Consider the following 12,996-nt stretch of genomic DNA (forward strand, 5'->3'; position numbering starts at 1 on the left):
TCAACTCCCCCTCCAACCTGATATACTTTAACCTTGTCATCATGGACTTGCTGAACTCTATCATTGGAATCGGGGTATCGGTAGTCATATGGAAAGATTCTGGGTCCAGAGAGCACTGGAGAAATGACACCCTGATTGGACGGGTTGCCAAATACCTTTACCTTTTCACCTTTGATGCAAACATTTTTTTGGTATTCGGACTTGCCCTGATTCGAGTGTTATGGTTGCACATGTCAGCTCTAAGCGTCATCAGAAAGCTCGATATGATATCTTGGATAGCAGTAGGGTTATCTAACTTGCTTGGAATAGGAAGCTGTCTGTATGCGCACTTCCAGAAAAGCCTACAGAAGATGGTTCCTTATCCAGATGCATTCACTGAAGTGATGGATTTGTTCGAGTGCCTGATGATACTGACAACGATAAGCTTGTCAGTGTACACCCAAATCAGGATCAGATACCATAAGTCAAAGATAAACACCTCCACCTACAACAGTGCCAGTAGAACGAGTTTTGTGATCACTCTAAACCTGGCTGTGTCTTATTCCTACTACTTGGTCCTTAACGGAGCCCGGGTCTACTACAAATCCAAGGATAACAACGATAAAAAGTGCAAGGACACCCGGTGGTCCTGGGTAGACATTTTCCTTTGTGATTCCTTGTATATAGGGGTGTCCTGCATGTGCCTCAACAGTTTAGTCAATAGTATTATACTACTGTGCCAGGTAAGATTAAAGCAACAATTCTTTTGAATATTTTTTGATAACGTGTTGATCAAGATAACGCATACATAACAATTCAGCATAAATTCATTGTTCCTTACGACATTTGATTTTCAGAAGCGAACAGCGAAATTTGTTGGGATAAGGCTAAAGCACTTCTGGCTGGACATGAAAAGGAAAGTTCGGTACATGTTTACAGACGACTACGATTACTACTATTTGTAGAAACATGGCCACTGTTGACACTAGTGAGATAGTGCAGTACAGTAAAACACCGATATGCCGCGGCTGTTTCCTTTCCCCAAACTCGGCGGTAAATCGGGGTTTTAATGTACTAGCAGTAAGGCTTATTGAAACCACATACATGATACTGATCTTGAGAATAGCCCGAGATGGTCAGGCTGTGAAAATGAAGTGGATATTTTGGTGTGACTAAAATATAAACGTGTCGTATTTACACTTACAGAGACAAATTGTGATTAGTTTTCTCATTGCACTGATTGTGCACAATAATGGATTTTTAAGTTGTATTGAAAATGTTTAAAATTAAATAAATTATTTTGTTTGAAAGAACCATTAGCGCGCCAATTTGATTATTGGTATTTCTCTCATTATTAGTACGTATCTGTATTATGATTTTTGTTCGACATTGAAAACGTTCTCTTTGAAAACATATTATTGGTCTAAGAAGAATGTAACTTAATAAAAACAGTGACCGTCTCAAAGAAAAATATACAAATATTGATTAAATAAATCCGAATGATAACAATGATTAAAATAATAGATCTCACGGTATCGGCGGAAGAAAATATATATACATGTATTAACAGAAAAAGATATTAATCAATGGTAAAAAGTAAATTAAAAATGTAAGATAATATTTAGGTTACAAAAACAGTGTCCATAACAACGAATATGCACAGTATTAATGAGGGTCCTGCCATTCAAAACAATACTAATGTATCAGAAGAAATACCCAACAAAATTACAAAAGAATTAGATATTCATGTTAACTATTTTGTAGGCCACCTTAAACATATAAACCCTATTAAACCTAACGTGAAATAAATCCAGAGTTTAATAGGATATTCACGAAGTTATTAGAGGAAGGATTGTATTCAGGAGACGATCACACAGGTGATTTGTTTTTGAGGTGGTATATCTATCTTCTTATCTTGGAATTTTATGTGGTATATCTATCTTCTTGTGTAACTTTATGTGATATATCTATCTTCTTGTGTAACTTTATGTGGTATATCTATCTTCTTGTGTAACTTTATGTGCAGTGGTATATCTATCTTCTTGTGTAACTTTATGTGATATATCTATCTTCTTGTGTAACTTTATGTGATATATCTATCTTCTTATCTTGGAATTTTACTACAGTTCATTTAGCAGATCATTTAGTGAGCTCTTTTACGCGACATTGCTTTAATTCATTTTATATCTAGTCTTTTCCTTATCAGATTACAACTGTTGGGCTCGTTCAAGTTGTTAAAGTGTGATTCAAGCTGTTGTCTCCAGCTTTTATAGATAGAGATAATCGTAAGAATCGTTGAATCTCTCGTTTAACTTTCTCTGAACATCCGACCAGAACACTTTCATCTTTCTCACGAGGAACTTCTTCGTGTGTTTCTGAAATTACCATGATTTCAGTCAGTTCTATGTTTTCAAGTGGAAATCATTACAGATCTTTAAAATGAATGCATGCACTTTAAGGATGATGATATTAATCACAACTTCGTGTTGATAGAAATACCTGACAAAGAAGTATAAGATTGTTGACGAGACTGTTGATACACATGAAGGCTACACCTAGGTAGAGGAAGTCACACATGAACATGTCAACCCAAGTCCACTGAGTGTCCTTACATTTCGTCTCGTTATTCCACTTGGATTTGTAGTAGACCCGGGCTCCATTAAGGACCAAGTAGTAGGAGTAAGACACAGCCAGGTTTAGAGTGATCACAAAACTCGTTCTACTGGCACTGTTGTAGGTGGAGGTGTTTATCTTTGACTTATGGGATCTGATCCTGATTTGGGTGTACACCGACAAGCTTATCGTTATCAGTATCATGGCGCACTTTGATAGATCTGATATTTCAATATAAGTGTCTGGGTAAAGCTGTCCTTTATCATTAGAGAATCTCAGATGATGATAAACACAACTCAGGAGAGCTAGTAAGTAAGCCATCCCAACGGACATCCAAGATATCAGTTTCAATTTCCTGATAACAGTAAGAGCAGACATGCTGATCCAGAGAACACGAATTATTACCAGACCAAACACTAGATAGATATTAGCATTTAAGAGAAATACGTAGAGGTAACCGTCTATAAGTTGGTGTAAAGTACCATCCCCCCAGTGACCTGAAGATTTGTGTTCTGTGTCCTTCCACATATCTATTGATACCCCGATTCCAATGATCGAGTTCAGCAAGTCCATGATGACAAGGTTAAAGTATATCAGGTTGGAGGGGGAGTTGAGGATCCCGGTGCTCATAAAAATTAAAATGTTCAGCAAACTGAGAGGTATGCTTAATCCAGTTAAGATTGGGATGTAGTATTGAAGGAAAGTGTTGACTGATGTCTCCAGTCCCGAAGTGTTGTTATCAAAAAGAAACAATTCATCCATTTTCGGGTGACCTGAAAATCGAATGAGCAATTGAATTTAATCAGAAAAAAAAAACAGGAAATGTGGCTGCCGGCTGCGGCCGGTCTAGTCACTACATTTTTGTAAACGTTCTTTTGAGTAGGCGAAATTCAATATATGTACCAGGAATTGGTTGAGCTATTGCTTTGTAAATGTTCCAATGTAATATTTAATAAAGTTGTATCATCGCGCAATAATTGCCATGCATTTTAATAAATCATAGACATAACGGAGGGACTGAATACGAATATAAAGCTTCAAAGTGTAGCTCTTATCTAAATTGATATCAGCACAAAACGAAAAATGTCGGGCAACCTTTAAATTCGTATAACCAACTCAATAAGAAAAATATGGGATGTGGCCGCTGGCCGCCTCATTGTCGTAAATTTTGTTTGAGTAGTTGCAATTCAAATTATATTCAGAGGTCGTACCCTCCTGGTCGCACCCTTCTGGCATGCCAGAAGCGACATTTCAATTCAAAACCCGGAGAAATATGTGTATACTCGTTGCCAGGGTGACGAAATATTTAAAGAAAGTGTTGATTGACCGTTCATATTTTGGCATCCACATAAAACGAAAAAAATTTTAAAACCAGTTCACTTCAAAAAAATCTGAGACGAAGGCAACCAAATGTGTATTTCATGTAGACTGTAGAGTGGCTCACCATCACAAAACTTCGTCCTGAGTAGCATCCGGCATCGAAAGATGAAATTTTGCTGTACAACTTAATAGTACAAATACCGAATCAAATGAATTAAGTAATTTTGACTTGCAGTTAAAACTGCACTGTTTTTAGATCTAAGTAAATCCAATTTCTCCAACAGACTGTAAACCAGATAATGGTTTTGAGATGCAGACATGGTTACCATGGTTACCATGTTTAACATGGTATCAGTCAAGTAAACACAAATCTCATATTTACATCGACACATCTATATTTTAAAAGGCTCCCTCCAATTAATCGAGGAACTCTAAAAGGTTTTTGGTACACTTTTATCACCTTTTAATAGGTCTTCTTTTTGGTCAACCTGGCTCCCATGACGACTTCGAAAAGGTGCCCAACATTCTTGTGGTGATGACTGACTTGACTTGATGGTAGTTCTATAGATATCAAGTAACCATTTGCAGTAATCATCTTCTTGGATCGGGACATTTTGGAGACGGTTGAAGAAGTTTTCAAACAATTTCTTCTTACAGGCTGATTGAAGGTATAAAGACAAATCGCAGTTCTCTAAAAGGTATTTGTATTTTTCTGGAAGGATTTCTCTTGGCGCCTTTTCTAGCTTGATCATCGTAAGATACCTGTGGTGATCACACTGTAAATCGACATACACTGTAATCTGTATATCGACACCCCTATTATATCGCCATTCGATATACAGTGTATGTGAATGTCGATCTACAGTGTGATTTCACACTGTAAATCGACATGTGATCCTTGTTATTATCAATATTATGGACCACATCTTGTCGGTGTATTACCTGTTTATTGGAAGAACAATGCATTCAACTTTGGTACCAGCCAGTTCTATTATCATATCTAGTTTGTGGGTAGGGATATCCCTCTCGTATTTGTCGTACCACTTTATAAAATCTTCTTCCCAGTTCAAGGCTTGGATTCGTTTAAGAGCGATCTCTTTCAGCTTGTAGCATTTACGCTTGGATATAACGAAAGCGGCTTCTTCAAAAAGAAAGAGAAAATCCGGCCAGCAGGGTTCCAGGATCTTATCAGCTATCTCTTTAAAAACCTCCCCACACTTGGCCACTAACCAACTAACCTCAAACACATGAGCCATCTTGTTAACATCCCGGAAAGTTTTACGAGAAACATTGGCCGTGTCTCCTGAGTAAAGTGCTTTAATAAACACCATAACAGCATCCTTGCTAAACTCCTTCATGTCAATAGAGGTGAGGTGGAGCTGGGAGGTCATGTGATCTATGACGGGGCTGTTCAGAGCAAGTACTACAGAGCTGGCACGTGCAGTGTCTCCTTCGCTTGCCTCCAAGGTGATGTTGGAGTGTGTGGGAGAGTCTAGCAGGTGTAATCCGAAGTTCAGAGGAAGGGAAATAGTCATGATAGCTATTGCAGGGACAATTTAGATTAATACGGTAAACACCCTTACAATAATTCAGTATTCTATAAAGGTCCACTATTAGCAATAAACAGATATAGTGTCGTAGCAACTTCTTTGCCGAGTCTCTTCAACCTTAACATCTACAAAAGGTGCATAAAAAACATGCTTATTGATCAGCAAAACGAGGGCATGACAGACGAATGACCTAACTTTATGTTATACAATATAGCGGGACTAAGGAAATCAAAGCGCAACATAAACCGTAATACTGATAACAACCTCGTTTTAATTATAATACCATAAGCACTACCGCTGCCCGCAAGCATTACAAAATCAATTTCACTGCATACCATCTCAGTTACACTGTCAACATTTCACCAGCCACAACGGCATGATGCTATGCGACTGATAACAGTCGTACAAACAAAATTTTGAAATAGCTAGCTAGCTTCAGCTATGCGCCTGTTTCCACTCTATACTCAGAAAGTGGATTAATACGATAATTCCAACTTTACAATTCAAAAGGCAACTTTAATTGTGCTCAGCTATTTTTGTTAAATAAGCTCAATTTTAATAGTTTCAACAATATCTAATTTTGTGTGAGTTATTGACTTTTAGTAGAAAATAATTATTATATATATTTTTTGAGTAAACATTGGCTGGTACTTCGGGCCGGTTACCAACAAACAAAAAATCAACAAACATGATCCCTCATGAGGAGCTGTTAATAAGTTTCACAATGACTGATCAGTGATCTTGCAACTATTTTCAAAAATATATACAAAAATAAAACAGGCCAGCATATAAAAGTACGAACAAATTCGGCAGTTTAAACCTACTAAAAGTAGACGAATAATGTACACTATAGACAGCTTTGTTTTAACTGTACTTCTGAACTACGTTACAGTGTCGTGTATGACAGTCAAATTAGATTTATTCGTTGTATTTATCGTTTTAAAAAATCACGTTGCATGGTTAGAAATGTTCACTATAAATCAATCGCTAGAAGACTTCTTAAATTCATTAATTTTATATTTGGACAGTTTTGCACGAGTTAAAACTAATACACGTGACATGTGCTACACTACGGATACAATTAAAAACTATTTCTATCACTAAAGTAGTAGCTCGTAAGATGCCCCAATTTCTCAATTGCACCAGATTGCTTGACAGCGTATGGGTTAGGTAAAACAATGCTAATACCATGAAAATATTTACGGCTATCCACCACTCAGTACTCAACCATCTCATCCCATTTACCAATCTGGCGATTAAAAGACAAACCTGCGCCAGAAGCCCCACAAAGAGCGACAGTTTGTCCAGGTTTGATATCCAAGTTAAACTCATCCAGAACAGACATCTCAGGACGGGAGGGGTAGGAGAAGGAGACTCCTTTAAAGGAGATCTCTCCAGCCGGACTGAGGAGCACTTCTCCAGGGGCTCTACTTATATCCTCGTCTAGATACTGAAATGTTCAGGGTTAAATCTTAGTGATGTGTTGGAAACGTAATAATTTCGTCCAGCTTAGTTTCAAACACAGTCCTATCATGGTCATCAAATGGGGCGGTCGCGTCATGGTGGCTTCATTACAACAGTAGTATCATGTCATGATTACGTAATGACATTTCATGCCAGTAATAAATTCTACAAACCCTACACTAACCTGGGAGACTCTAGCAGCAGCTGTTGTACCCTTCACTACTTGACTTATCAACAGGCTCATGTTCTGCAGACTCCGCTGAACTATGGTAGACGAAGCGAGGAAGGCCATGAGGTCTCCAGCTCCTACTTGTCCTGTAGAAAGCAGGTAACCTCCGTAGAATAGGGTCTGGAGCACCATTCCTGTGGAAATGTGGACAGTTAAACATGGTGTTAGAATGTAAGGTTGTGGAGAAGCAACGTGAGATGTCTGGAGGTTTAAATTTGATCACGTGGTGACTGGAATACACGTGAGATAATGTGGCCAGGTTAGCCAACGCTCATTGACCACAATTATTATTGGTCTTTACAACATTCATTTTCAGAAAACATATCAGAGCTTTTGAAAGTTAATTGATTCATCTCCAGTGTCAGCACGAGCGGTATTATATTCAAATACTGACAGTGAAGAAGAAAGAGTATTATCCACAGCCAGGTGCTGCTCCTCTTTCTTAGTAAAGATCACAAGTAAATGTGACCTTCACAATAGTGAGCTGAGAAATTACAGACTTCATACTTAATTCAGATTGAACAGTGAGATCGTGTATATTTTATTATGATACGTCCCCCAAGGAGTGGAAGTGAAAGTTGGAGTTCTATATTTAATTTCGTGCGTTAAAGATGCCCATAATTTAAATATGACATGGGGAAAAACGAATCTTTGACATTAAATTAATTACTCGATCTTTTTCGCTGGTCAACCACTACTAGCTTCGCTTCGGTCCCACGACTGTCACTTTCATTTTCAAGTTTAATACTAATATTTTCTCTCACCAAAACTAGCTTCTGCGTCGTGATTTATATTGAGCTATTTCTCTGTCACCACAACCAAGCGTAGGACATATCTGCAGCAGCGGACTTGGTTTGAAGTATCAATGTATCAAACCACCACACCACCACACCACCACACCACCACACCACCACACCACACCACACCACACCACACCACACCACACCACACCACACCACACCACACCACACCACACCACACCACACCACACCACACCACACCACACCACCACACCACACCACACCACACCACCACACCACCACACCACCACACCACCACACCACCACACCACCACACCACCACACCACTAGACCACCACACCACCACACCCCACCACACCACACCACACCACACCACACCACACCACACCACACCACACCACACCACACCACACCACACCACTGTACCACTACTACAAATAGTACCGGGTATAGAGCTGGTCTACATAATACATTATACTCACGTGTAATCTTAACAAGAACATGTCCTACTCAAAAAGCAGCTACAATGTCGCATTGTTCTAGAAGCTCCTATTGTTGTACAGATTTATTCTAGAGCTTTCTCTGCAATCTACAATATTCCGCAGAATAACTCACAACTGTGAATATGAAGCAAGGTTCTGAACTCTACAATCTTCTTAACTACAGACTTGTCTGATTTTGGAAATCAGCTGTTCTAGGAATCATTATCCTAATATAGCAAGCTAGAGTTGCAAAACTCCGCCATGGTATTATTACATGATAGGTTACTTGTTGCTCATTGTGTCTTGGTGGAGACACAATGACATCTGATGTGAATTAGTGAATCCTCTGTCTCTCTTTACTTTTAAGAATCCTAAATATATTGAACAAGACTATAAGGCTAGGGTGTTCAAAAACAAAATGTCGCATTAAAGAACAATACCAATCATTGTACTTAAGCTATAAGTAAGTAAGTCATGAACGCTGAACAGGATCGATCTCCTTAAACAATCTTATTATTCATTATTCAGCAAGTTAAATCTGCGAATGGGCCCACTTTAGTAGTTAAGTAGTTAGCAATTGATAACCGTAAACAAGGTCAGACCACCTCAGTTTTATTCCAAACAATATCTCACAATCTCAACAGTTAGTATACCTTAGGGCTAATAAATTTGGTTCACAATAAATTTGGTTACCATAAATTTGGTTACCATAATTTTAGTCACAGATTTCGCAAATTTTTAGTCTACAACAATTTTAGTCACATTTTTCGACTTTTCGAGACCATTTTCCATTCCATTTACCTTAAGAACGACAAATTTAGTCTACCCCGTCTGAGCATCACAGATTAAGCTGCAATACCTTACTTAGGAATTTCAATAACATCAGATCCATAGTTTGTGACTCTGTATCACTCAGTCCTTCAGTACACTGTTCAGTTTCTTTTTCGCCCTTTTTCGACTTTACCATTTCTGTCGGTACGACGTAGTTTATGTCGATATTATGATCCTTCAGCCGTTTCAACAGAGCATGCAATATGCATTGGTATGGATCGATTAAAAATGTAATGTCCAAGATCAGAGGAGCTCTAACCCTTTAAGTCCCATAGGGGCAACTTGGTCGTTTAGCTCCGGACAGTCTATGCAACGTCTATGCAACGTCCATGCAACAACAAAAGAACCGTCTATGCAACGTCTATGCAACGTCCCTGCACAATGAACACTCTATGCACACTCCCTGCACGGTCAGTCTATGCAACGTCTATGCAACGTCTATGCAACGTCTATGCAACGTCCCTGCACAGTACCATATGAACACCGGCTACTAGCCGGCTACTAGCCGGCTAGTAGCCACTTTTGTAATAACAGCTCCTCAACTTCACATTACCAACCGGCTACTAGCCGGCACTTGAAAAGTGGTCACTAGCCGGCTACTAACCGGCTACTAGCCGGCTAGTGACCACAAAGTGGCTACTAACCGGCTACTAAGCGGTCACTAGCCGGCTATTAGCCGAGCTCTAAAGCAGACCTACTAGTAGCCGGTTCCAAACCGGCTACTAGCCGGCACTTAGAAAGCGGTCACTAGCCGGCTAGTAACCGGCTACTAACCGGCTAGTAACCACCAAGTGGCTACTAACCGGCTACTAACCGGTCACTAGCCGGCTCTTAAGCGGACCTACTAGCCGGTACTCGAAAAGCGGTCGCTAGCCGGCTACTAACCGGCTACTAACCGGCTAGTAACCACCAAGTGGCTACTAACCGGCTACTAACCGGTCACTAGCCGGCTATTAGCCGAGCTCTAAAGCAGACCTACTAGTAGCCGGTTCCAAACCGGCTACTAATAGGTCTGCTTTAGAGCCGGCTAGTGACCGGTTAGTAGCCGGTTAGTAGCCACTTGGTGGTTACTAGCCGGTTAGTAGCCGGTTAGTAGCCGGCTAGTGACCGCTTTTCAAGTGCCGGCTAGTAGCCGGTTTAGAACCGGCTACTAATAGGTCTGCTTTAGAGCTCGGCTAATAGCCGGCTAGTGACCGCTTAGTAGCCGGTTAGTAGCCACTTTGTGGTCACTAGCCGGCTAGTAGCCGGTTAGTAGCCGGCTAGTGACCACTTTTCAAGTGCCGGTTAGTAGCCGGTTGGTAATGTGAAGTTGAGGAGCTGTTATTACAAAAGTGGCTACTAGCCGGCTAGTAGCCGGCTAGTAGCCGGTGTTCATATGGTACTGTGCAGGGACGTTGCATAGACGTTGCATAGACGTTGCATAGACGTTGCATAGACTGACCGTGCAGGGAGTGTGCATAGAGTGTTCATTGTGCAGGGACGTTGCATAGACGTTGCATAGACGGTTCTTTTGTTGTTGCATGGACGTTGCATAGACGTTGCATAGACTGTCCGGAGCTAAACGACCAACTTCCCGCAATAGGACTTTGGTACGGTTTTGTTCAGTAGGAACAGTGATGTCATTATATTAATTATAAACAATGTAAGCTTAATAATATTCAATATTCATGTCATATATGCTCTACTGAAATTTTGGTCTCCTTTAAAATTAGTCGCCGAAAAATTTAGTCTCATGAAATTTGGTTTACAACAATTTTAGTCAAAAGTTTGACTAAATTTATGGTAAACTAAATTTGTCGTTCTTAAAGTTTCCTGCACTTTCAATCCGTACCTTAACCTAGAGGACCCATAACCCATTCATGTGAAATATACAGACCCAGGATCAAAGGAGGGTGTCCCCAATGACTGTTTGCAACCACACCAGAAATGCATCTGATAATAACTCATAACATTACACATTTTACTGTTCTTATCAAGAATTTATTCAGTCGAGTAGTTCTCAGGTTATTAAATATGTTTTAACAGGTGATCTAGGTAAAGAAGCCACGCTCTTAACGTCATATGCAAGTCAATAAAACCATTTCTCTGTTTCAAACTTTTAAGGTTAAAGTGGATGCAATATTTAATTTGGTAGATGCCTGAATACAAAGACCATTGTAGGATAAAGTATGCAGATGACAGGGAAATAAGGATGTTTGACTTGCGCTGCCTCGTGGGAACAAAAGAGATCAATTAAATGCAACCGTGCCAAGATTAGCTTATAAAGGAGCTTCAGGCGTAATGACCATTCCAGAACATTCTAACGTCTGTTTCAGAAAATATTTGATGTCTGACAGTCTGTATTTCCCACCGTGGCAATGGCTTTATACCTCGAGTTCCGTGCTATGATATAGCCTTTTGTTTTGTTCCTATTACACGAACGTTCAACTAACTCATCTCACGTTTGGCGTGTGCGTGATTCGCATTGCTGTAAAATATGTCACGAAATTTATAATCCATAAATACAAGGGGGTGCAAGTGAAAGATGCTTAGTTTTGCGATAATCCCGATATTTGACCCAGTTAAAAAAAAAGTAATATTCGGAATGCGTGATACTCATCTGAATAAGTCGCTGCAACATAATAGTACCTTGGCCTTGTCAATGATAAAGATATACAGAAAAAAAACTTAACCTGTTAATCTTGCTGCCTGTACATAACAATTATGCTAACTTCTTTTTCGATGAGAATTCTGTGAAAAAAATAATAATGACCTTATATTATCTCAACAAAATTGTATGTTGTCTGTACATTAAACTTTACTCAAGACATGGTGACGAATGGCACGTATTGTTTAATGTATAGGCTTGGTTAAAGTCACAGGGAACAATTATAGGAGTGGTCAATTACAAAAATACTGGTGAATATTGAGCATGGAGCCACATTTTTGCATTTGTCTTTTTGATGCAGTCGATTTCCAAACGGACATGACCATAAAAGCAAATAACGACAAATTCTATAAGTAGTTCTAGAATACTAATTCTTGATAGTTGCAGCATTTAGATAAGAATTTCTAGAGTCACAAATCTCAGCTATATAAGGTCAATAACTGTGATAGTGCACACGGCATGACACGGCCCTGTCACCCGTCCCGTAATCGATAATTAGCTACCAACCCTACACCCCCGTCATTAGCAACGTCATAGGCGGAAATTATGACATCGTTTCTGTGGCAACCATCTTGTTGGCAGTCAGCCAACTGTTTTACTCACCACATGTTGCCGGATATTTCAGTCATAAAAACTGACCACCTCACAGGACTGTCTGAAACTCTTATAACAATAGTATCTCGGAGAAAGTGCTATAACACTATATTATGTAGTTGCTGCACAGCCACAATCTGCCCCACCACCCTCCATATTTCGGACAGAGCACTTCAACTCTTTTCAAACTTTCCTGTTCAGATAATTAAACAATATCGGTCCCCAGTGTGCGCCTTTTTGACGAGTTTTCAACCTTAACCACCTGCGTGTATTAAATATCGGAAAATTGCGTTCAGTTTTTGAAGGGCCAGGATGGTGGTTGCCAGGTGTAACAGCTGCTGTGTGGTGGCTCACACCAGTCCTGGTGATACGGCAAGATTAGAGAGAGAGAGGGAGAGATAGAGAGCTAGATCTTTACTCTCTCCTCATAATTCCAACCTGTCTCTGATTTTGTTTTAGTTTTGATTTGCCATCAGATTCGTGTTACATTAGCTGTATCCACTGATTGGGGTACTTTATCAGTTTG

The 12,996-nt window shown here is 39.6% G+C and overlaps 1 protein-coding gene across 1 annotated transcript in view; it reads right to left on the reverse strand.

The window, feature by feature from the left end:
* The window catches only part of LOC134826290 (mitochondrial potassium channel ATP-binding subunit-like), a 48,751-nt gene that overhangs the window by 3,068 nt on the left and 32,687 nt on the right, over positions 1–12,996 (reverse strand). The window contains exons 7-8 of the mRNA XM_063838619.1: positions 7,111–7,289; positions 6,732–6,912 (exon numbers count right to left, since the gene is read on the reverse strand). Coding sequence (XP_063694689.1) covers positions 6,732–6,912; positions 7,111–7,289 — 360 coding nt within the window. The remainder of the gene's footprint in view (positions 1–6,731; positions 6,913–7,110; positions 7,290–12,996) is intronic.

Source organism: Bolinopsis microptera, chromosome 2 (assembly GCF_026151205.1).
Source record: "Bolinopsis microptera isolate Bmic1 chromosome 2, MBARI_Bmic_1.0, whole genome shotgun sequence".
NCBI lineage: Eukaryota > Metazoa > Ctenophora > Tentaculata > Lobata > Bolinopsidae > Bolinopsis > Bolinopsis microptera.